This window comes from Protomyctophum bolini (genome assembly GCF_963924005.1).
Source record: "Protomyctophum bolini genome assembly, chromosome: 1".
In the NCBI taxonomy this organism is placed as follows: domain Eukaryota; kingdom Metazoa; phylum Chordata; class Actinopteri; order Myctophiformes; family Myctophidae; genus Protomyctophum; species Protomyctophum bolini.
The window spans coordinates 19,293,060-19,319,620 of record NC_137862.1 but is presented as its reverse complement, the minus strand read 5'-3'; the positions used below and the strand labels follow the sequence as shown (position 1 = coordinate 19,319,620).

Below are 26,561 nucleotides of genomic sequence, written 5' to 3'. Positions count from 1 at the left end.
TGCTGTGTTGGTGCTGCTGTGAAAGGGCGGGTTTTGTCGCACGGGCATAACGGGAGACAGACAGACAGCTCGGTCGTCTGCCAGCCCGAATCCTCGTCTTTCATCTCAATGTTCGACACGGTGTATAATTAATAAGGATTCCCCTGCGACCATTGATGCTGGAGAGAGTCGGTGTGTATAGCCATGTAGCCCAAAACACCATGGATGCTTCAGGTGTGCGCTACCCGCAGTAAGAGATTTGCGATGCTGAGCCAATGCAGCGGCTATAGCCTACACGCCCCTTCGTGCTTTAAAACACACCGACTCTACTCCCCTCGTCGACGGACGGGCACGTCCAAGTCAACACGTCTCGGACGCACCGTGGCGCGATGAAACAACTTAGAATAGATTGAATCATTATTCGAATAGGAATCACCCTGGTGTCTATTCTAAATGTAAAAAGAAAAAAAGAAAAAAAGGGCAGATGTGTGTAAGTGTAAGTATGCGTGCTGCACATCTCAATTGGAAATACGAGCGCGTCCGCGACGTGCGTGAGTGTGGCTGGACACACAGGGTAGAAACACATTTAAGGTGGGTGTCCTTATCAACTTGAACGCCCATTCACATCCACGAATGAATAAAGATCACGTTAGTGCATACTGTTGTGGGAAAGCGCGTATACTTACGCACTGCCTCCTTTTTGGGGTCTAGAGCACTGGCGATCTGCTGCACATGGCCTATTTTGTTCTGGAGAACCCAGACCCGTTGGTTAGTGGTAATGATGTCGTTTTCCAGTTCCTGAAATAAGGAGCAGGCGTGCCGAGCCAAGTCGGACAGCTGTCGCAAGGTCCGGGACAGAATCACGTTACTGATAGAGCACAGGTCCTCGAACGGCTCCCCTTCATCATTTGGGATCTGGTGCCTGCACAGAAGCTGCGGCTCCACGATCCGTTTGGCGAATGGCATTTTGCACGCCGACGAAGACAGAAGCCCCAAGTATAAATCCCCACCACCCTCGAAAAAGAGGGGGAGAAAAATATCCCAGATATATCCACACGAAACCAGTGGTTGAGGCCGCGTTGTCCCCCGGCGTCAATCCAAAGTTCCACATTTCTCCTTGAGGTCCTCCATCCTGCTCGTGTCTGAGATCAGTCCCACTCCCCCCAGCAGGCTCACACACATGCAGTGGACTCCAGGCCAGTGCTGTGAGGATGCGTGTTGAGCCTGTGATCATGGACCGCTGGCTCCCTCCCTGGCCTCCACGCTCTCTCTCCTCAACACGGCATACACATACACAGGTTGAGAAGGAAGAAACACACAAAACCCGGAGTGGCGAAGACTTGGATTGGGAATGTATTCTTAATTCCTTATAGCCCTCTATACCTCCAGTCCACGGCACGCGCACATGCTTGGACAAAATATATAATAATAATCATCATCATCATCATCATCATCATCATCATCAGTATTAATTTAACTCTGCGGTGTAATTGTAAACATGGGGATATGAGGATTTTCTGTGCAGCCACTAGGCTAATACTGTATAATACATCTTCATTTTGACCCATTGGATGAACTTCAGTTGTATTAAGTAATAAGTAATTTCCCTCAACAGTTTATTTGTTGTACAACAGAGTTTAAATAAAATAATAATCCAAAGCATGAAAATACATTAGGCTACAGTAGGGAAACAAACCAGGTTAGTTATGAACATACTTTCTCTCCTCCCCATATAAAATATAATAATTAAATATACATTATATTCTTTGTATTCTAGAAAAACTATGTAGGCTATATTTATTTTGAGGCCTATGCCAATATATATATTCTTTGAAGTCCATTGAATTGATGTTTCCTGGATCATCCATTCAGTTTTGCTGAATGTGAGCTTCCAGCATGCTATGCCAGACAGTACAGGACAGTTGTTGTTGCCTGTTCATTTCATTATACATTGTGATCAGGCTTTGGGTTCTAGGCTTGGTATAGAGACTATACAGGCATGAACTGCTGCTCCAGCAAATCTGAGGGAAAGCACTACACACACTACAAACTGTAGGCCTACCATTACCATTATAATAAATAATGGTATAATAATTATTATAATAAATGCACTAAATAATTTATTTAGTGCAATACAGCAATAGATAAAAGTAGAAGCCTACTAAATATATTATTTAATGTATAGGCTAGGGCTAGGCTACTCCATTAATTGAGCTTGTAGATTGGCTATCTTTGGCAAGCGACTCATATCAGGCTTGAAATTTGCACCTGCAGTCTATCATGCAACTTGCATGATGCAAGGCCTAGTACAGATAGCTTCCTATCCTTGTAGAACCATATTTTCTGTTTAAGTTGTACAGTATATAGGCCTACTTGTTTTGAACTCACTATTTTCCAGTGATTTATTCACATGCATGACTTTATTAATAGCCTATCATTACCAGCCTCTTTCCATGTAGTCTATACATGCACTCATGTGTCATTTAACAGAGCTCCTTAATTCCTCAGTTCATGCAAGAACTGTATTCAAGTTTATTATTGTGTGTTATGACTAAAGTGCCCCCCCTTGTGGGGAGTTTGTCAGTAATCTATTGAACCAGTACAGGGGCAGACCATACACAGCTTTTTAGAGGTTAATTAAGCCATTCCAACAATGGTGGAAACCTTAACTAATGTATGACTCATGATTTAATGCATTCATTAATGCAGGGTCATTTTTGATGGGTTCCTATTGCTCACCATCAATGTGTATGAATCTCAAGAAAGGGGAGGTGCACCGGATTGTCTGGTTGAGTCATTATTATTAGGACATTTTACCAGTACTGTAGTAGTCAACGGTTGAGAAACAGTGGGATGTATTTGTATACACATGGGATGCATAGCAAGTGTTAACTTACAACAGCACTAATCTTAGCCCATATCCCCACCCAACACAATAGTGGTCCCCAGGTTGATTCTAAGTCAGGGTGGTGGTCCCTGGTTCACAATCAGTTGAAAACCCCTGCTATAGGAGACTAACAGGACACAGGTGGAGTGAGACAGGAAACCTGTCCTGGACTTAACATTTGCCCTTGGATGTTATGGCCCTGGGAGCTTATTCTTGTTAGTTAAAATCATTAAGGACTATAGCAAAACTTTGGTACAAGTGATATTCATTGGTCAATAGCCGGAAACAGTCACAAATAATTCTAATTGATCACTTGACCATGTGCTTGCTTGATGGATTTATTTGACTGCTTGGTTGATTTATTGATTGGTTTATAAAGCCATTTTGAATTTACTACTCAGTAGATAATATACTGTACCTAGGCTGTAGGTGATTTACAACAGTATAATAATTAATATATATATATCTTTTAACGTTAAATCTCAATAAGACACTAATTGCTTCTGATGTGCTGGTTGGTGCCTTGCATGGTTTCCGCCGCCATCGGTGTATGAATGAATGTGTGTGTGAAATGTGAATGGTTGAATGTAATGCACAATCTATGTAAAGCGCCTTGGATAAAGGCGCTATATAAAATGCACTATTTATCATTTATGTTGTGAGAGTAATCATTGCTATTTGCTATAGTGTGTTTGTTCAGTAACAGGGGTCTCTCCCGCCTTTTAATATACAGGTGGGTTGCCAATTAATAGCTTCAGTGTGATAGTGTTCCAGTTCCTATTTTGTCTGCTAATTTATTTGTGTCATTACCATTACCAATCTCACTTGTTTAATCTGTATCCTGTTTGAGTTCCCTTAGCTCTCCTGATTGGATAAAATTAGTATCCCAACCTGGAAATGCATGTTTACTAAAGCGCTGGAGACACAGGGAGGCCCCTGTTACTGAGCAACGACTCTATAGCAATGATTACTTTAATACTTATTTAACAAAGAAATGTCACTTACTGTACCTTTAATAAACTATGCTCTGAGTGGATAAGGATTCTTATCAGTATTTAAGGCAAGAGAGTATATGAGTTGCAGTTTCGTTATTGAGTAGAACTAGTGTTATCAGATAAGGATATTAGGATTATCTACTTCTGTTGTTTCCTTGAAATAAATAACTCTCTGACAAAACATGTTTGCACACAAAAACCTTAAAACTTACAGCTGTACAGTGTCAATATACATACAATATACATCTCTGAATGGGAAAAGGATAATGATATCTAATCATATTCTGTCACGGTCCGTGACATGTGTTATGTTTTTCTAGTGTTCCTTGTTCCTAGTTTGTGTGTTTTAGTGTGTACTCTTATTTTGTAGTCTTGTTCCTGTGTTTTCTGTCTGCCTTGTCTGATGTCACCTGCCTTGTCTCACCTCCCTGTATTAGTGTAACCCTAGTCACCTGTGTTCTGTTTGGCTGTTAGCCTATTCCTAGTGTTGATTGTCAGTTGTGTTGATTTTGTTAGTTGTAAGTATTGTCATGACAGTGCTAATCGACCGTGGGAGTGCTGGATCAGTCTGCTGACAAATTTCTCCTATGCCAAATGTCAGGCAAAATACAATTTGCACTTTATCTCATATAATATCACGATTGTCTACAGATGATTAAATGTAACATTTCTGTAGCCATGCTGTACAAAATGTGTAAAGGAACTTAAGGAAGTATTCTAACTTGTGCTTTTATGGTGTCATGTTCACATCCAGTAAAACAAAGGGTCAAGGCTACTTTAGAGAGTCTCCCTTCCTGTCTCTCACACACTCGCACGCACGCACACACACACACACTCGCACGCACACACACACACGCACACACGCACAGAGCCACTGTGCCATTAATTGTTGCCATTTGAGAATTATTTAAATTGACCAGATCCCACAGATCAATAGGACTCCTCCACCATGTCAAGTCGACATAGTGGTGACATATGTCATGTACACATGTTCACATCCAAGTCTGTGTAGGAAAACTGGCATACACCCTCAATTATGACACTGTCCAAAGGCCAAGGTAGCGCAGGGTTAATGATATGGTATAACAGCAAACACAGAGCCCAGCCCTTCTCAGTGCGTGTGGATGGACTTGCAGAACTAAGATGTCTGTCAGGACCCTTGCATTGGTGCTGGCTCTGGTGCTGGCTCTGGTTTCCGGGGCTCATGGCCAGTCGTTAGAGGAATCGGCACGAGAGTTTCTGGCGGTGTTTGATGAAGAAGCCACTACCCGTATTTACCAGTACTCACTGGCATCATGGGCCTATAACACGAACATCACAAAGGAGAACTCAGACAAGCTGGTAAGTGCTTGGAAAGCATTCCAAAGTTGACCTGAAAATACTGACATGGCATAATTAATACATGTGGCAATGTTAATTCCGTGAGATATTCAAACAATGAAGTTGCTGTCTATACCATGGATGACTTGATGAGTACGATCTCACTCCCGGCTCCAGTCTGAGGAAGGGAGCATCTGGGGAAAGTTCTACAATAACATGTCAGAGGCGTCCCTGAAGTACGATATCGACCAGATCACAGATACAGAAATCAAGCTGCAGCTCATCTCTCTGCAAGACAAGGGTTCTGGAGCTCTATCTGCAGATAAACTTGCACATGTAAGACAAACACTTGCTGAATTATTTTATGTCTCTTTTCTTTTTATTGTACATAATAGTGCACAGTAAAATGCATTACACTTTCAGAATTAACATGTTGGATTTGACTGTGTACCGCAGTTTCATGGACATGTTGTACTGTGTGTTGTAGATTTAACCCCAGTAACTGTCTGTACTGAACTATACTGATTCATTCTAGTAGCTACATAAGCATATACTGTACAGTAGATATTGTATGCTAGTGATGCCAATACACTTTAATTAAAGATAGAGGTGTGACTCAACTACTATTAGAATATCACATATAGATAATTTATACTGTACATATCTTTCTCGCTATCATGTGGCCGTACGCCCAGCACAGTTTGTTCCTGTCCTGCATTCTCAAGATGACCTAAAGTGTAGCCCACAGGTAAAAGTGAAATATTTAAAAAATGTGGCATTTTCTTTGATATTTACAGTTGAATAAAGTGATGAGTGAGATGAATACAATCTACAGCACAGCAACTGTGTGCCTGATGGATGACCCCACGAACTGTCAGACTTTGGAGCCAGGTACGCAAAGCATTTATCAAGATATTATTACTTACAGCTAGTATGAGTCTGCCTGCTAGGGTGGTCCAAAGTCACACAGCAGCTTATAAATAACAAACCCACTGACGAAAGTAGTGGTTGGAGTAGGGGATTTTATGAAAGTTATAAGTAGGCGATTTACATGAATCGGGACAGTAAAAACATATACCAGCATCCCAACCTTTTTAGGATCAGGGTCCACTTGAAAATCTCAAAAGCAATTGGTTGTTAACGTGTTAAGGGGTCAGATGCAGGACCGCATGCATTTTCAGAGCATTATTTTAATGATGAATCAATCGATTGTGTTCTAGCTTGAATCAATACCAACGCAGACATACTTTAAGTTCTTTATGTGGATCACAATGAAGATTTATTTTTCCAGGTTTAAGAAAAAATCACACCCGTGTGAACTGAGTGGTGCAACTCCCCCTGCCCCCCTGCCCCCCTCTCTCTCTCTCTCATTAGCAGGCAACAGTGCAGCACTATCTCTCTCTATACTGTCTGTCACAATGTGGGCGTTTCTGGTGACTTTTTCGTGATTGGTTCGAATGCCAGCCTTCCTTTCCCAAGTGTATAGGATCTTGATGTGATATTGCAGAATGAGAAACAGGGAGACTCAGGTCGTAACGTCTCTTCTTTTTTTTTAATATATATATTTTTTATCCCACGATTTTGTAACCCATTTTTCACCCCTGTGCCAATCATCTACTGTGATCCTGGGCTCTACACACCCTCCGCCAACCTGGGGAGAGCAACGGACTTAACTCATGCTCCCTTCATGCCTGAGTGTCCAAGTTGCTCCTTTACACCTGACAGGGGGGAGTTTCCCTGGTTGGACGTAGTGTGTGGAAGGAACACGTTATTCGAACCAGTTCCTTTCCCCTCCATCAGGCGCCCCGGCTGGCCAGGGGGAGGCAGTTTAGAGACCAGGATTACTGCATGTTTTTGTGAGGGTACCTACCCCCCGTAACGTCTCTTCAGTAAACAAACATGGTTTATTAGAAAAGTTTACAAGTCAATCTGGCTGACATGGTGTGTCCGGTGCGAGGGACAGGCCATCTGAGTCCGCTGCCAGTCCGCGAGTTCATGTTGCAGTCCATCACCATCTGCAGTCCGAGTCCCACTGTCCCACTACTCCATCTCTGTCTCTTACAGTCTGAGTTCCTTTGTTCAACCATACTACTTATAGAGGGAATTACCATTAGTGTGTATGCACATGCACACACATCTGTAGGTCAGTATGATTGTGTGTTGGCCAGCTAGCCCATGTGTGTGCTGGAACATGGTAATGGCCAATGGTAAATCTGAGATGGCTCCAAACTGTCCATGTATGATATTGGTAAACTGTGCTGTAACTGTGTGTGTGTGTGTGTGTGTGTGTGTGTGTGTGTGTGTGTGTGTGTGTGTGTGTGTGTGTGTGTGTGTGTGTGTGTGTGTGTGTGTGTGTGTGTGTGTGTGTGTGTGTGTGTGTGTGTGTGCGCGCGCATGTGCGTGCGTGTGTGTTGCAGTATCTCTCTTGTATATGTCTGTACATACATGGTATGTCTGTACTTAAACATGTATACATAATACAGTATGTGGAGGGCCAAGAGGGTGTGTGTGTGTGTGTGTGTGTGTGTCTGTCTGTCGCTTTCGCTGGCCGGTGCTGAGAACAGACAGGACTGCCACAGCTTGTTTGTTGTTTTTAAACAGATATGTGCATGTCTCCTCTCTCCTGTCCTGTAATGTGGTCAAGGCCTAGAACATGTAATGAGCAGCAGCCAGAACTACTTTGAACGTCTGCATGTGTGGGAGGGCTGGAGAAGAGAGACGGGGAAGAGGATGAGGCCACTGTATGAGGATTACGTTGACTTGAAGAATGAAGCAGCCAGACTCAATGGTAAGTATTGCGACAATTTTATTGTTATTCTTCTTTAACCAATTCACTGCCACCTGGTGGACGCAAGTGCCAATGCTTGCCTGCCGACCCGGATATACTTCGTTTTAGTGTTATGCAGGTCCGGTTTGGGTGGCCATCTTAGACGCTAAATACTTAGCGTCAATGCAAGCGAGCTAAAATGAGGCCATCCTTGCTCTAGAAAGCGCCAATGTTCCAATCGGGATAATCAGAAAAGACCTCCGAACATCGCACGTTTTGTCAAAACCATGGAGAGCTCCGTAGATTTAGAGTTATTCAGCTTTTTAGTCCGCCTGTATACAAGAAGTGAACGGTACTGTGCATGCACGAAACCGGCCTAGGATCGCTGAAGAAGTAAAGGCCAAGACAAAAAAATAAGAAAATAAATAAATCAGCGATCCGGTTTGATATCAATAATAAAGCTTATATGACGGAACTTCTCGCCAAAAGCGGTTAGTCATTATGCCAATGAATTCTTCCCCAGACATTTCTGTATTGTCACTACTATTGCACCCTCCTAGCTCACCTGCCAATGAGGACGAACCACCGGGAGGTGGGGGACAGATACTTTACCCCTCCACTCGAGCCGAGCACAACAAAGTCATTATTTCCATATGTTGAGCACTGCACAGTATGTACACACATGTACTGCCTTTTTCCTCAAGGTCAGGGCTTATAATGCAAATCTACCACACAAAAAAAGTTTCAAATTATTTAGCTACTACAGTCAAGCCTTTTTGCTAGTACACGATTACAAAATAACCCTGTACATTTACAGAATGTTGATCACTTTTAAAATAGCACTAATATGGTGCTGTGGGAAAAGATCACAAACTACCTTGAGGTTTGTGCTTTGCGTACATTGTTTCAATATGTCAAAATAGATGGTTCTGGTGACTGATATTGTCCTGACTGGAACAGATGGTGTAATAATGGCAGCTGACAGCTAGTAATCACTAATCAGACAAATCTTCCCCAAAAAGGAAGGGAGTTTCCTTCCCAGCACAATATAAGGTTCCTGAAAACCTGCATTTGTTCAACTTTTGTCATAACAACACTGACATGACATTTAGGAAAAGTACAAATATATCAGACAGCAGCTTATGGCAGATGTCTATTCCATATACAAACACGTATAAATGAGGTCATGTACAGTATTGGTATTGGCCTGTCAGCCCACTCATCCCCACGTGAAAATTAATTAATAAAACATTTTAAATCAAACCTTGGACTCTCTCTCTCTCTCTCTCTCTCTCTCTGCCAAAGATTTTGAGGACTATGGCGCATACTGGAGATATAACTATGAAACTCTTGAGACAGAGGAAAAGTACAAATACACCGGGAATCAGCTAATGGCAGACTCCCGTTCCATCTACGAAAAAGTATGTCTAGTATTCATTCCTTCTAATGAATTTGAGCTTTGCACAATAAGACCCTCTGTGCCAATTCAACTCAAATTTAACTGAGGTCCATTTGGTTACATGACTTACATTTGTAGACTCCCTGACTTACACATTGATCAATTAACTGTGTATGCAAATTGTAATGTAAAGCTAAATATTCTTGAGACACTTTGAGCGTAATACATACTGTACATTGGTTGCAGCAGGAAATTGGCTAATTTATTATTGTTGTTCACAGATCATGCCCCTTTACAAGGAGCTCCATGCCTACGTAAGAGCCAAGCTTATGGATGCCTATCCTGGCCACATTGATTCACAAGGACCTCTGCCAGCACACTTGCTTGGTAAGTACAGTATGTTGTTGAGGCTGCAACTTGTTCTTGGAACAATGCTTTGGAAATTACTTCATACCAGCTCCATGGCTATCTATTCCGGTTCCTCATACATTATTCTTGAGTTTGGATGTACACCCCTGAACCCAGGGGTGGCAACATTTTAATATATAGGCCTATAGTGTTACAAATTTGAAATAGATGTACAAGTACACCTCCTGAACATGACACTGTGACTACAGTATGTGACAGGGACTTACCCCCAATCCAACTCTTGATGCTGAGTGCCAAGCAGAGAGGCATTGGGTCCCATTCTTATAGTCTTTGATATGACCCGGCCAGGGATCAAACCCCAACCTCCGAGCCTCAGGGCAGACACTCTAACCACAAGGCCTCTGAGCTGGTCATTTCAAATGTTCAGAGAGATCTGAACATTGATATGATCCATCCACTTCAACAAGCATACAGTACTTCTCCTTCATCCTCACTCCACGACTTACATTATTTATATATTCCCTTTGTTAAACTAAATTAGTTTACTAACGGTATGGTTTAATTAAACATTAAATGAAATCCTATATAATAAAATTGGTTAAGCCTTAGGGGAGGGACGGCATCAGCTCCATGTGGGCACAAAAGGGGGAATGCCCATAAATGGGCATATACTGATGACATCGCCGATGTCCATGTATAGACAGAAAAGGGACAAGTGCTAACGGATACAGAGATCGGGCCGCTATGGCCATACTGTATATGTGTGCATACACACTAGTATATGGGACTGTCATGGGACTATAACTATAACGTCAAATTATCTGTGACATTTGTACTGTTTCTTCAGGTGACATGTGGGGGAGATTCTGGACCAACCTGTATCGTCTCTCTACTCCCTTTCCTGACAAAACAGATATTGATGTCACCGACGCTATGAAAGACAATGTACAGTACACACACCCATTTACTGAGTCCTTTGAACATTGAACAAGTAACAAAGAAATAACACACACAATTAGAATAATGCATGCTTGAGGTAAAAATATAAATGTTGTATCTCGAGTGGTTATGCTGATAAGTATAACGGCTAAAGAGGGATACAAATCTTCCTTTGATTTTCAGGGCTGGGATGAGATGCGGCTGTTCAAAGAAGCAGAGATATTCTTCATGTCTGTGGGCCTGTACAAGATGTTTGACACTTTCTGGAACAACTCCATGTTGGTGAAACCAACTGATGGTACGAAGGTCGTCTGTCACCCTACAGCCTGGGACATGGGCAACAGAGAGGACTTTAGGTACAGTCATTTAAACGCACCCACATGCACACCACACACCATCATAAGTGTTAACAGTGACACATTATCTATACTACAATACAATGCACAGTTACTGCATCATTTGAGTTAAGAATTCAGTTTCTCAACAAAAGACACTGGCATCGACATGACAAGAAAGAGACACTGGTGCTTACCTATTGACATTTGCACGTGGCCTAAGCGCATGCCATTTTTTTAGGGGCAACGATGGCCATGGCCTTCGTGGCCTCCCTGAAATTCCTGCCCACTGTCTAGGAAGGCATAACGACTAAATTGGGGAGGAGAAAGGGCAAAAACACACACACACACACACACACACACACACACACACACACACACACACACACACACACACACACACACACACACACACACACACACACACACACATATATATCGTTGAGGGTTTTGATTTTTGGTCATAAATCAGTGCTATTGAACACCCTTTACGTCTGTGTGTTGTTTCGAAAATATTTAACCCATGGAAAGTAGTAAAAAGTGCTTTGGACAAAACCTATATTGGACCCTCAAAATGTCTGCTAAAGCAACTAACTCCACCACTTCTCCCCCTGTCATCATCATCATCATCATCATCATCATACTATAATTCAGCGAATGTCTGAATGTCTGTCTGAATGTCTGAATGTCACTGACAGGCATTGACCATATGAATATGGAGGTCTTAACGGAGCCCTTTTTTCGATTTGACACATTAATGATTAATAATGAATTAAAAACAGCCGTTTACAGCCGTTTACAGCAGTTTATTCGTGGTCTATCTCCGACCAATTGACAATATATAAAGTTACAACACCAACTTTGATGAGGCTGTATTGCTTTGTTTTTAAAATATAAGGCTTTCTTAATTTCCTGAATGTTTTTGGAGTTATGAGGTTTCCTCCCGACAGCAGAGATATATGATATGATGTGATGTGCACAGAATCCCAACAACTGTCATATTTCACTATATTCTCAATCTACATTAGTATAGCGCAGTACACATTTCAAAAAGAGAATTCTTGGAACAATTATGTTGATTAGCCTCTGAGTCAATTCGCCCTGGCCATAAAGATAACAAAGGTGTGCATGTTATTATCAGATATCGAACGATACTCCTTTGAGTTACATACTTTTTGTAATGTTAAGATCCTTACGTTCCATTTGGTTCCATTTGTGCACTCTTTGGAGTGGGGCCTTACTGTCATCGACTACTAACTTTAAAACAGAGTTGATTTGAGGGCATACAGGGACGGTTTAAAGATTAACTTTTCAGGGAATTGAAATATTTTGCAGCACCTAAAGAGGCGTGTATGGCTTTTATCATTAGATCTCATTTATTTGTGTGTCATAACTGATATTGTATCACACCATATAACCGCTGACCTTTGAACACCTCCGGTGATGTTCTCAGGATCAAAATGTGCACCTTGGTGGACATGGATAACTTCCTGACTGTGCACCATGAGATGGGCCACAACCAGTACCAGATGGCTTACCGTAACCTGAGCTACCTGCTGAGGGACGGGGCCAACGAGGGCTTCCACGAGGCCGTGGGAGAAATCATGTCTCTCTCTGCAGCCACACCCAAACACCTGAAGGCACTGGGGCTCCTGCCTGCGGACTTCACTGATGATAAAGGTTCGCTAGCTAAACCTGCACATTATCAACGCACATCGTGCACATAACCTAACAAAAGGCGGTGGGACCAGGAGATATTTGACTTTGGGGCATGATGTATAGTACGTCCAAACCCCATGCCTGCTGTCGTCCTCTGACTGTGCCCAGGATAAAGGTATCCCTGAAGCCCAAGGACATTTGGGGTAGACAATAGACATTACCACACCGGCATACTCCTCTGTATTTCAGAACACACAGATAGTAGCAAACACCAAGGTCCTGGGCTCCCTGCCAGCCATATTCCACCAGCCACATTATGATTCCACTGAACTTTGTCACGTGAGGACAGTACAGATGTGTCATACTCATGAGTCATACCATGTTTCCCACATACTGTAGCTGTCAGTGCAATGCTTCTGGAGTAGGCCAAGCCCTCATTAGTTCTTATGTCCTTAATCCTTAAAGTCTATATACTTTGCTGTACATCAATCGTCTAAAATAACCACTATTTTCACAGAATGTTTGCCTATATCTGTTTTAGAGGGAATACGGATTATGACCTTCATTTGGTTGAGTACAAGATGAGATATACTGTACTCTTGATAAGGCAGAGCGTCTCAGTTGGCTGTATGATGGTGTTAAAATGTAAAAGAGAAAATCTAAAAAGTATAAGGTATTGTACCTTACAGGGCAGAGGCATACGGTCCCTAAACCCCTTGGTTCATCATTGGTTTTCATTGAAAGGTCATACACTGTATATTTTGCTTTGCGTGAATGCAGAAACTGAGATCAACTTCTTACTGAAGCAAGCCTTGACTATTGTGGCCACGCTACCTTTCACCTACATGTTGGAAGAGTGGAGGTGGGAAGTCTTCCAAGAGAAGATCCCCAAGGATAAGTGGATGAAGAAGTGGTGGGAGATGAAGTACGTATTGTACCATAGCCTCTGGAGAATGTATAATATGGTTCTTCATGTTTGTTCAGTGGTATTTAAAGTTGGTGTAAGTTATATTATTTTTGTTTAAATTAATTGTTTTTTTGTGTGTGTTTTTTTTGTTAAATAGTGCTGTATTCTGACAGTAGGCCTAATCATGTTTGTTTATTGACAGGGGTATGTACCCCTGTCGCCAGATCTTTAGTAAACAGTTACACTAATACATTTCCAGGTGGGTCACCAATTCCATCCAATCAGGAGAGAGTGCCCATTTATCAGCTACAATTTTATAGTATTAAAGTAGTATTAAATCACTTTCATTTTCATTTGTATATGTATGGGTTCTCTCTCCTGCCCTGATTGCATGAAATTGGTATCCCAACCTAAAAAGGAAAAAAAGAAGCTGTAGAGATTAAGAGACCCTAGCTGTTACTGGGGGAAAGATAATCTATTCTATAGCAAAGATCACTATGGGAATACAGAGCTAACACTTACTTTAACAACATCAAAAATGTACCTTTGAAGTACTTTGTTTTGATAGGCGCTATCATGTATCATCATGTGTCATTATAAAAGTCAGATCTGTTTTTATTCCGCAAGTCTTTGATTACAGAATTGGCCACTAGGTGTCAGTGTTGACAGCTAATGTTCTCTCGCTCCATCAGGAGGGAGATGGTTGGTGTGGTGGAGCCACTGCCCAGAGATGAGGCATACTGTGATCCACCTGCCCTGTTCCATGTCTCTGGAGACTACTCCTTCATCAGGTACAGTAGCACTTACTATGTAGGCCTTTGTAGGGGTCCAATTGGAACACCCTCTGAGGGTCCCTGGACCCCACTTGAATCTAGTCTGAGATGATGCTAGGAAAGGGGAGTGGTACAGTACAGTACAGTACAGTACAGTACAGTACAGTACAGTACAGTACAGTACAGTACAGTACAGTACAGTACAGTACAGTACAGTAGCATACCACTCACTTCAGACGGGTCTGATTTTGTAACAATTTGTTTCTAAAAAATTGGGAGGTCTTTAAGATTATGTTCTGGAAGAAAGTTAGGTAATCCAAGATTTTCTAATTATTATTAATAATCATAATATCATAATAAGTAACTAATAACATACATTTATGGACTATTGCATTCTGCAAATATTGCAACATTATATGTTTAGTTCCAGTTTGTGTGACTATGCTATACTGTATGTGTGACAGGTACTTCACCAGAACCATTTACCAGTTCCAGTTCCAAAAAGCCCTTTGTGACGCGGCAGGACACACAGGGCCCTTGTTTAAGTGTGACATCACTAACTCTACTGCAGCAGGAACTAAACTGAGGTACACATGAACTCATTAAGACCTGAGGCCCATTCTACAAATGCCTGAGTAGATTTCTCTTGCTTGCTTGTATCTGCTATTTTTTAACACTAAAATCTAAACTTTCCCTGTTTTAATGGGATTACTTCCTTTCTTTTCTCCTCTATGCATTAGTGAAACAGTTATTCGGGTGCAGTACCAAAAACTGTCTTTAAACAGTTTTTGGTTTAGACTAGTCATTGGTTAGACCAGTCATTAGTCTAACCACCCTAACCACCCACGGGTCAGCACACCTAAACCTAACCTTAACCCATGTCTAACCAATGACTAGTCTAAACTATGCACCCCACCGGCCGGGTGGCTTGTGGTGGGCAGGTCTGGGCCAAATGTTAAATTAGTTGTCTGTTTCAGTGTATTTGTCTGTTGGTTGTGTATCATTTATGTTGTTCTGTATTATGGGCTTACGTAATTCAAGTATTTGTAGCGTGCCTCGGCCCGAAATGTCGGTAGAGTATCTGCACGCTGGTTGTGGTGGGCCATGCTGGGCCAAAATGTTTCTGTCTCAGTCCAGCCCTCAGTCTAGCCCAAATGGACATTGTCCATTTGGTTCCAACTGCACACTCTTTGGAGTTAAATGAACACTAATAGTTTTACTGTGTATCATATCTATCTCATAGGTCATTATCGTCATCATCATTTCTTCATCAATGTCTTATTTGCTCTACTTTAGGGACATGTTGGAGCTAGGAAGATCAAAATCCTGGACCAGAGCACTAGAAACGATCACCGGATCTGAAACAAGGATGGATGCTGGCCCACTATTGGAATATTTTAAAGACCTGCATGTGTGGTTGGAGGAGAACAACAGGCAGAACAACAGAACAGTAGGCTGGAAGAACACAATAGATCCATGTGAGTCTCGCTGATTACAATGACACATTGATAACACCAATCTACACTTTGCAATCTATACAGCAGTGGTGGAAGAACTACAATGATTTTGTTTTGGGAAGTGTAAAAAAAAAAGGACAAATTTAAAAAAAAGAAATGCAGATGAAAAAATGAAATATGTAAAAATGAAATATGTAAATGATGTAAAAAAATGTCTCAAAGTTATACTTATATGTACAGTACTTGAGTAAAGTACATGGTTACTTTCCACCACTGCTATATTATATAGGTTCATTGCAGGATGCTGAGGGAGTAGTTTCATTCTGTTTTCTCTTTCTCTTCCATGACTGAGCTCTGAGCTATCCAGTAACAAGTTGAAATTCAAAAGTCTATCATGTGGATCTTTGGGAACGGTGTGGCTCCAATGATCTCGTTGATCTTGGACTTTCATGTGGCTAGCAATAGCAAGAGACAATCTGTGATCTATGACGTATCCAGATTTGGATGAAATTAAATACAAAAACTATTGGAAAATGTGGAGGTAGTTCGCGTACCGGTATTGTACACAAGAAATGTACCGCACTGATCAGTCCAGCGGTTTTCAAGATGTTCTCTGAACAAGCACCGCCAACACTGACCGAGAGGCTAAGTACAGAAGAACAGACCTATGCCACATTTCTATCATGACAGAGATAATGTACACAATTCACAACTTGGAAGTTACAGAGATTGAGAATCAATATATATATATTTGTTTTTATCTCATTACAGATTCAAAAGATACCTACAAAGTCAGGATTAGTTTGAAATCTGCCATGGGCGATAAAGCTGTGAGTATCTACTGTATTCCTAAAACTTGGCAACTGCTCGCTTCTGCTATAAATAATAAGTGGGTTGTCTTGGAAATTTGTCCCTGTGTAGGCTACAGTAATCATGGGCACAATATACTGTGAATTCACAATTGTCATTCTTAGCAAATGACGGCACCTAATATATCGCAACGGTTATCTATCGTAGAGCAGTAACTTGCATTCTGTTTGATATTCTGCTAAATCAAATACTTAAACTGTGTTAATTTATTTTGTAACTCCAATTTTACTGTGTGTATGATCTGTTTCAGTATCCTTGGAATGACAATGAGCTGTACCTGTTCAAGGGCAATATGGCATACGCTATGAGACAGTATTACAGCCAAAAGAACATGACCATACCCTTCACGTCAGTACCAATTCTGATTACATGACCACTGGAAATGATGATATACAATACCCTACAGTAATTCCTCCTCATCCATCCATAGTTTCATATCTGCTTTCCATTTGCACCAACAGATCAGAAGACGTCTGTACCTATGACGAGACACCCAGGGTCTCTTTCTATTTCTTGGTTACACACCCAGCAAGCCCGTCTACGATCATCCCTAAGGAAGACGTTGAGGCTGCCATAAAGTAATGAGCATTTCTGTAGTGCATTTATTTAAATTGGAAGTGCTATTCCTTATTTCTACTGTAACATAACAAAAACTATTTGGTGGTCTCTTATATCTGATCACTTATACACTGATGAAGGCTGGATAGCCTAAACGTTTCTCTTCCATTATGCAAAACTAAAAACTAAAAGATGGAGTGTGCGACCCGTTATTGTTGTGGTCACTTATCCAAAGTGCCTTACATTGCCATGACATTGGCTTTATGGAAGATTCAACTTACAGTAGGTCTCATAAACATCAGCAAAAGGGTATCTCTTTGCCAAGAGTGATTTACTAGACTGAAAAGCCTCAAGTGCCCTTTATTATGTCCAGCCCAAGAGAATGAATGGGTGTGGTCCTATTACATTGAGGGACAATTAATCCATTTTTAAAATTGAACCTAGATTGTCTCGTGATCGCATCAACAATGCCTTTGGCTTGGACGACAAGACGCTGGAATTCGAGGGTCTCCTAGCAACGCTTGCCCCACCTGTAGAGCAGCCGGTGACGATATGGCTGGTGGTGTTCGGGGTGGTCATGGGAGTCGTGACCCTAATGGGAGTGTACCTCGTCGTCAGTGGCGTCTTAGAACGCAAGAAGTGAGTCTGTAGGCCTACTCAAGAGGCGCATGGAGAAATTGTACACATACATACACATTGTTTATCACCATATAATACTAATACACAATGCATGCTCTTGCCTAGTTTGTAGTACTGTATGACCAGCTATAAAGCTACATCAGTTTACTGGCATAGCTATCAGACTTCAATGACAGTCAATGACATTTCAGGTAGGTATGAGCCAGGAGTGGCTCACAACCTTGAGACTTGATGAGACTGAGATCTGTTGTCAGATTGCCTGACATATTATACGTGTGTGTTTGCAGGAAGGCGGCATCTCAGGCAGCAGTGGAGAACCCCTATGACACCACCATAGACGGCGCTGCCAATAAAACGAATGACGAAGGAGAGCAGAACGAGTGCAGATTCTGATTGCCGTATTGCATGATTTGCATCTAAACTAAAACACTGGTTCTGAAACTTGTTCAAGTCAAGGACCCCCGAATTGATCTGTATTTGGCTGTGGAACCCCCATTAGAAATTGTTTTGTGCCAGATGTATGTAAAGACAAAAGACAAAATTATTGCCTTTGTCAATGGAGTCTTATTAAACTGTCTTGTTAATGTACTGTACAGTAACTGTAAATTGTGTAGAAGTTCAAAGGTATTTTGTAAGTCTCAGAGAAATATAATATAAGTAATTTTGCCTGTTTAGGTAGGCTTTAGTGTATACATGCATTAATTTCTCTTGTATAATGTATGCATGCATCGATTCAACTGTTCAAACAATGTATTTTTTCTCCTTTTGTTAATGTGTATATTCTCAACATGGGAATACAGTATATCCTTAAAATTCACCACTTGATCAAAGTTATTTTGCAATGTCTTTGAAGCAGTGTGGGCAGTGGTGGCCTAAGGGTTAGAGGAGCGCCCTGAAAGGTTGCTGGTTTGATTCCCAAGACGGGCAGGAAAAATCTGGGTCGGGAAGTGATTGTCATCACTCACAGAACACTGCTGAAGTGCCCTTGAGCAAGGCACTGAACCCCCAACTGCTCCAGTGGAGCTGCTTAGTGGCCAACAGTATAAGACTGTGGTTGTACTGGTCAGCTCCCAGGTTTTACTGTGTGTCTTATCTATGGTCTCTATGTGCAGGGTGTCGCTGAAATTGAGCACTTGTGCTCAGCTACTACGCTGGGTAAATAAAGGATAAAAAAACCCAATGTTCTTTTGTTTTAATATATTTGGTATTGGTATATTGGTTTAAATATTGCAAGTTTTGTTAGCCATCTTTAATTTTGGAATTTCGCTATATTTGTTGCTAGTGCTATACTACAGTAAGTTATTTCTATATAGGCCTACAGGGCAAGATTAATCTACTGTATTACTATACTAAAGACAGCATGTGGGCGAATTATACAGAATAATAATAAAATCAAACCTGTGTAAAGTATCATCATATTATACATATCATCTCATCCCGGCCAATCTAAATTTGTGTCCTCATAAATGTTTAACCCACACAAGGGTGTTTACAAGTAATGAGGAAGACCCTTCTCTTGAGTGCTCGAGACGGATGCCAACCCTCAGTCCCAGATACCTACATGTAAGAAGACCACTTCCAGGCCGAAACCAGAGAGACTATGCTACCACTGCCACCTGCCTGGCCATGGCATAGCTGACTGTCCTGATGTTGAGTCCAAAGGTCAACCTCCACACGCTAAGTAAGCCTATCATTTTGAGCAAGTTGTCAGTTTGGTTAATTTAACATTTGTCATCTCCTTGTTCAGTCGGACACAGTCTGGTGTGGCTGTAGGTCCTTTGTGTGAGATGGACAAGTTAACTTTGAATGACTTTGTGATATTCATTGTTTCCAACTGTTCTGATTTGTATGTGTATTGAAGCTCTTCTGTTTAGTAAACCCTAGGGGTTTATTTTTATGGGAGAGGGTGTTACTGCCCTATGTGGCCTTAGTGTTGTTGTGGTTGTGTTTAATCCACTGTCAGTGTTTTTCAGTGCTGCATGATGACTGCAGGGTGGATTGGAGGAGTATTAAATGGAGACACCTCTGCCTCATTTTTCAATCAGCCAGCCACCAGTATAAAAGGCTGGGAGAAGCTCCTCGTCAGCTTTGCCATCCGTCACCTGTGCTGCTGAACCCAGTCTGTAGCTAGGGTAGTGTCTGTAGGCTGTGTGCCTTACCGGCTTAGTTTGAGGTTTCTTTATTTACTGTGCGTTTAGAGAACAGACCAACCTAGTAATCATTGTACATAAACCACTGTCCAAGTATCCCAAACCAAGGGAAGCTGTATATGGTAAGGGTGTGCTGCTATTTATTTTGGTGCCCCAGTTTTGACCCATTGTTTAATGTTTAGTCAGGGAGCCTAGATTGTAATTTTCTTTTTGGTGTAGTTTAGGATTGTTTCTTTTCTAGGTAGGGTTGGGGGGTGTTTTGTTTGTTATTTTTAGCATTGGCCCCCCCTGAAGATATATATACATGCTTGCCCTGTTATTGTGAATATTGTGAAGTTTTTCTCAATAAATGTACACCTTTTTGCCTGAATTGGTTTGTGATCCTTGACAGCCACAACATATATTCCTCCTTTGGAGCCAAGACCTTATAGAGGGTCAAAGGTCGTAATACACATGCACTTTTGTCTTCAATGTTTGTGTTTATACAATGTTTGTGTTTACTGTTTACACAAACACTCAAAGCTGGACATAGGAGCTGCTAGCACCCTCGCCTCATAAATAAATAACTAAATATTAATAAAAACTTTATTTGTATAAAGTAGTTCATGCCATGAAATGCAGCTCAAAGTGTTTTACAGATCGACGATCGAGCAATAAAGAAAAAAGCAAAGCAAAAGCATAAAACAATTAAAAGAATAGCCAGAAGGGTAGTGAATAAGGCAAAAACTATTTTCAACGTGTTTTTGCTGAAGCACATTGTGAATTAATCTTTAGATACGTTTGTAATGTACAGTATACGTTGTTTGTTGAATGTTGACACATTCTACTGGCAGCACTTGTGGTCATGATGGAACAATCAACAACACGTCACAACATCAATGTCACAACTTGAACACAATTACAATTCTACAATTCTGTAATTTGTTAAATATATCATATTAGATTTTGTCCATATCGCCCAACCCTAATGTTGACCCATCATCATCATCATCAACGGATGATGAAGAAGAAGGCAGGGTCATCCTTCTGCGGGGGCATCTGTACTGTCACTGCGTCTGTGACGATGTGAATGAACCATCCAGGGCAGACGGCCGACTCAAAGCGTCGCTGGTTTTCCCTGGTGGATTTCATGTAGAAGACAAACGACAGCCTGCTGGCATCGCTCCTCGAGATCTGCTTCAGGCAATGCTTGTTACATGTCTACAAGACAACAATATATAGAAAATGTGTTGAATTAGAAAAAGTATAGCTGGCTGGAAGAAAAAGGCCCTGTAACTTTGCCAATGCCTGTAATCCATGCAGTGTTAATTTTGACAATTTTATATAGTTTAAGTCATAGTCTTTTGAATACAATTGAATTCAGTTTTATTCATCTTTTGAATAAAATATGAATTTACTATTAGTCATCTTTTGAATTCATTTTAATTTAGTTTTAGTCATATTTTAGTCATCTGAAACATTTTAGTTTTAGTCTATTTTTAGTCGACTAAGTATCATCCGATTTTAGTCGATTCATTATACAGTTTATTTAGTCAATGAAAATGTATTTTGGCAGGTCTTGACCTTGAGGGCGTCGAAATGTCAGATTTTACACTTGGTTGCATGCTGAAAATAGCCGATCTGCAAGATCAAGCGCAACCAAATAATGACTTGTCTTTTAGTTCTACTGGATCTCTTCTCTAGTCCCTCCCTAACATTTTAGTGTAGTTTTTAAGTAACAATTCACTCGACTCACGATACAATTCGAATCACCATACTTGATTCACAATATAACACTGATTCCATGTTCAACTGACATATGGAAATGTATGCTGATTAAAAGTAATTTGACGACGATGATGAATTTACTGTATGTACAGTACCTCCACACATAGGAGCACCCTCTCCCCATCCTTGGAGCACTTGAGGAAGCAGTTGGAGTCAGTAAAATTCAGGACAACTGGAATCCCTCTGAATGTTCTCTCAGTAGAGTCTGACTTGTAGTAATATATGGTGATATTCTCTTTGACACAAAGAAAATATATAGTCATGAGCATAGAGAGTTAATCGTTATTGTCATACACGTTTGAATACAGTAATAAAATACAGGTGAAAGAGAAATCTAGCAACTTCCCACAACAGTGAATGGATTTTAAATAATTTATATTATTTTCTCTTCTGCACTGTAACGGTATCTGTTTTTACTTCTTTAGTGTTATGCATCCTAATGTCATTTTATAATTGTGTTTCCTTTGCTTGATGTTCTGTGTAAGCACATTGAATTGCTGTGTTGTTGGAATGTGTTATACAAATTAACCTGCCTTGACTTGCTTGCTTAATGGTCACTTGAGTTGATAAACTACTAATTTGAGGTATTTTTCAGAGGTGGATATTATACTTTTACCCCACTACAATTATTTGGAAACTTAATTACTAGTTACTTTTATTACACAATCTACATTAACCACTTCATCCCTATACATTTTGGAAATTTGAAAATAGCCGATCTGCAAGCTTACATCGCATCAGGCCATTTTCAAAAGAGTTTTTATAAATTGTATACATTTTTAGAATCTGATCTCAGGTCAGAATTGGTTAAGTACCAGACTTTCACTGGTATTGATAGGAAATGTCAGTACTTTTCCCACCACTGTACGAACGGCATGTGATGACTAACCAGGATTTGGTGACACAATAGGTCGTTGCTGTAAGCAGAGGCTGCTGAGGTATTGTTGAGAGACGACGTGTTCAATGGAAAAGTCCTGCTGTCGTTCACACTTAAAAGTGCCAGATCCTCCTCGTGGTACTGAAAGGACAAAACAAAACTGTACATTATTGAATGAGAAAGAAAAGTAGGTTAGTGTGTATTGCTATACAGCCTTTATTTATTTTGACTAGAGCGGTGCCCGTCGGACACTGGCCTACTTGGAACGATGCAAGTTGGAAATGAATGCCCCACCCAGTTATTATATGTCTGTGTCCCTTTTATTCCCATTATATGGAGTTCTTTGTCAGGCATGCCCAAATATGGAGTCTATGCAGATGTCAGAACATCATTGTGATGTCAGAACAATCATTGTGATGTCAGAACAGGCCAGCTCCATATATAGAGATATAGGGGTGATCAGGTCCAGATCCCGGGCAGAGGCTTTTGTGGTGGTTCTGGACAACCGTTGGTCCACCGGGGCGGGCACTGCACTCCCTGCGGTGGTATGGAACCCGTGTGTCCAATTTGAGGTACGTAGATTACAGATTACAGACATACAGTACAAACATGTGGCGCATTTATATAGACATACAAAAAAGTCACACCCTTGTCGTCGTATATCCAATAAATACAAGCAACGCATTGCAGCACACTGTGAGCTTGTATATCAGCTATTGCGAATAGTATTTTCATTATTGCTGCAGGACACTGTATAAAATAGTGATCAATTAATTGATTACATCATTTGATTGAATGAATCCATTAAAACAGGGGAAGCATGTGTCATCTTAGATTTTTGCGTTGGCAATTAAAAATAACTTTGTGTCGGGGCTATTGTTTTTCGTGTTTTCTTTGGTACAATTTAGAAATGTTTTGTGAGAAAGTGTGAGAACTATTTGTATAGAGTCGCCCTGCTCATACGCTTCTTGGGTTACAAGATCATCAATAGAACAATCGCATATAAAATCCTGGGTGGTTTGAGCTGTAAAGACAAGCTTCATTACCCAGGATCACTGAGCTGGAGTCTGACACCATGATGACGTCGTTGAAGGCACATTCGGAGCCAGTACACTCATGACAGGGGGTGGCTGTAGCAGGGCCCCGCCCCTTTACCACAGAGATGCTGGTCTTCCTCAAGGTCACAATGAGGAAGTCCCCCTCCTTTCTGTTCTCCACATCTCCACCCTGCAGGAAGACCTCCTCCTCCTCGCTTTGCCCTTCCAGCCCTTGTTCATTGCAGCCCTCCTCCTCGCCCAGGTCTTCCTCTCTCTTCATCTCCAGGCTGAAGCGGAGCTGCGTTTTTTCCTTGGAGATAGGCTTGAAGGTGTCCTCACTGGAGTGCACGTGGTCAGTGGGCGCCTTCTTTTGGGCCTGGTGCACTGTCTAGGGACGGATGGATGGATGGATGGATGGCGGACATAGTTATTAGTGGAAGGGGAGACAATAGCAGACAGGCCTTATATGTGTTGTGGTGTTTGCTCTATGGTCTATCTATCTATATCTATGAATTGACTATATAAGCACTGAATAGCAAAACCACGGTTGAATTTTCTTAAGCTGACAAAGTACAAATTGCTCAAATTGTTGGCTGAGTAAAAAACCCATAAATTCACCAGCATTGGATTTCCCTTTGTGAGCAGAAGTGCAAACTCCTCGGGCGTGAGCCCCTGTAGGTTGACACCATTTACCATTAAAAGCTTGTCTCCCTTCCTATAGGACAAACAGAATGTACATTTCTTCAAGGTTGAATAGCAAGCCAATGACAGAGAATGAATGGATGAGCGTTATTTATTTAAAAAACCTTTTAAAAAACAAACAGAGATGAGTGATACTAATTGGCTTAGAGGGTTACAGTACCTGGCAAAACCTCCTCCTCCTCCATTTTCTTTCTTGAATTTTAAAGAATTCTCCACCTCATACTGGTGTTTGCCTTCAGAGAGCTGGTGTTTGATAGACAATCCTCCCCTTACCACCGAAGCCTGGCAAATGGGAAAGAACAAAGCATGTACACACACTCATACTGATTTCCTCATTCTATTCAAGTGTAAGGGATATGGGCACAGTCAAATTGTGCTAAATAGCACTAAAAAGTGGTTCTTCGGCTCGGAATTGTTAATATAATTTATTATAGGACCTTAAAGGTGCCAATACTAAGATGAAGAACCAATTGAACCTGCATGTGTGTGTGTGTGTGTGTGTGTGTGTGTGTGTGTGTGTGTGTCACAGCCCCCTGTAGTTTGGCCTACTAGGGCCTGTGTGGTAGGTCTAGGTAGGCCTAGTCTTGTGCTTCCCACAGGTCCTGCCGAGTTGCCAATCGGGTGCATTGGGAGCACCTGGCCAGTGTTCCCAGGGTGCACTATAAGAGGCTGGGTGTGGCCACACTCAGGCTCTCTCTTTCCTTTCTTGAGAGCAGCAGCATCATGTGTGTGTACATGCACTTGCGCGTGTGTGTACTGTACATGTGTGAGAGTGTGTGTATGGTGAACGTGTGTGTGTGGTGAAAGATGCACTTTTGTGGGTGCTGTGTGAAAGATGCACTTTTGTGCGTGCTTTGTGAAAGATGCACTTTTGTGCGTGCGTGTGGTGAAAGATGCACTTTTGTGCATGTGTGTGGTTAAAGATGCACTTTTGTGCATGCGTGTGGTGCGTGTGGTGAAAGATGCACTTTTTTGCGTGCGTGTGGTGAAAGATGCACTTTTGTGCGTGAGTGTGGTGAAAGATGCACTTTTGTGCGTGCGTGTGATGAAAGATGCACTTTTGTGCATGCGTGTGGTGAAATATGCACTTTTGTGCGTGCATGTGGTGAAAGAGGCACTTTTGTGCGTGCGTGTAGTGAAAGATGCACTTTTGTGCATGCGTGTGGTGCATGTGGTGAAAGTTGCACTTTTGTGCGTGCGTGTGGTGAAAGATGCACTTTTGTGTGTGCGTGTTGTGAAAGATGCACTTTTGTCCCACGGGATGAGTGAGGGTTGCAACTTGCAAAGGTATATATCAACAGAAATATAAAAATACACTTTCAGTGTAAGTAATTGCAGAGGAACACAACATATTTTCACACCGCATCAACCTCCATACAGTTTCCTCTATTATCACTGCAACATTCTTAGCCTCACCCATGCAGTAATACTGATTTCAGTTTACAGTTTCAGTGTATAAAGTACAGAACAGCTACATTAACCTAAGCCCAACAACATCATCAGGAAAATGTTATATTGAGAGGTTATAATAATGTTACTGTAACAACAAAGAATTGCATTGAAGAAAGAAGTCATCACCCACCTTGCTATCCATGGTGACACCTGTGTGGTCTACTGGTAGCAGGGGTCTTTTAACGAGCCCAATGTTTGCTCACAATGACAGGCTTATAGTTTATGATTTAATCTACGCATAGAAGAGGAAGTGAATGCGATCATCAGAGAACTCGTATCAGAAGAGGATGTTGTGGAATTGTGTTTACAAGGACACTACTTTGTGAGAAAACAGAACTTGACACTGAATACTACAATGGTCTGTTTGAGGGAGAGGGATATATAATGACACTTTCATCATGACAATAACGATTTCTGTATAACTTTTTGCTGTTGACCGTTGTATCATTAAAACACCAGGACGCACGCACGCACGCACGCACACACACACACACACACACACACACACACACACACACACACACACACACACACACACACACACACACACACACACACACACACACACACACACACACGCACACACACACACACACACACACACACACACACACACACACACACACACACACACAAAAATGCAAAACCAGGAACAGGACCCATAGGAAGTTCTAGTGTTTACCAGTTGTATCAATATACAATAATATATGAAAGAACTTCCTC

General features: G+C 41.4%; 3 protein-coding genes across 3 annotated transcripts in view; 1 reads left to right on the top strand and 2 right to left on the bottom strand.

Moving 5' to 3' along the window:
* The window catches only part of nhsb (Nance-Horan syndrome b (congenital cataracts and dental anomalies)), a gene marked incomplete at both ends in the record, with an annotated part of 70,709 nt that extends 69,764 nt beyond the window's left edge, over positions 1-945 (bottom strand). The window contains one exon of the mRNA XM_080769734.1: positions 666-945. Within this exon, the coding sequence (XP_080625860.1) occupies positions 666-945 (280 nt within the window). The remainder of the gene's footprint in view (positions 1-665) is intronic.
* Positions 946-5,004: 4,059 nt separating this feature from the next.
* On the top strand, positions 5,005-18,246 carry ace2 (angiotensin I converting enzyme 2; the record flags this gene model as incomplete). The annotated part of the gene is made up of 18 exons (XM_080769723.1): positions 5,005-5,202; positions 5,359-5,517; positions 5,979-6,072; positions 7,826-7,969; positions 9,254-9,369; positions 9,629-9,734; positions 10,564-10,661; positions 10,839-11,011; positions 12,444-12,670; positions 13,430-13,574; positions 14,249-14,347; positions 14,794-14,916; positions 15,626-15,807; positions 16,558-16,616; positions 16,907-17,004; positions 17,118-17,234; positions 17,659-17,853; positions 18,141-18,246. The coding sequence occupies 18 exons, from the start codon at positions 5,005-5,007 to the stop codon at positions 18,244-18,246; spliced, it is 2,439 nt and encodes an 812-aa protein (XP_080625849.1).
* A 2,328-nt stretch (positions 18,247-20,574) lies between these two features.
* Positions 20,575-26,074, bottom strand: LOC308313404 (uncharacterized protein). The gene is made up of 7 exons (XM_080760502.1): positions 25,969-26,074; positions 24,547-24,668; positions 24,303-24,399; positions 23,694-24,072; positions 22,660-22,788; positions 21,866-22,005; positions 20,575-21,203 (listed from the first exon to the last, which is right to left on the bottom strand). The coding sequence occupies exons 1-7, from the start codon at positions 25,978-25,980 to the stop codon at positions 20,994-20,996; spliced, it is 1,089 nt and encodes a 362-aa protein (XP_080616628.1). The 5' UTR covers positions 25,981-26,074; the 3' UTR covers positions 20,575-20,993.
* Positions 26,075-26,561: the final 487 nt, after the last annotated feature.

Bases quoted from the DNA above. Each gene is read 5' to 3' on its own strand.
- LOC308313404 (XM_080760502.1), bottom strand. The intron at 24,073-24,302 runs GTGAATTTATGG...ATCCGTCCCTAG, and splicing joins CAAAGGGAAATCCAATGCTG to ACAGTGCACCAGGCCCAAAA. The intron at 21,204-21,865 runs GTACTGTACATA...GTTGTCTTGTAG, and splicing joins GGGTGCTCCTATGTGTGGAG to ACATGTAACAAGCATTGCCT.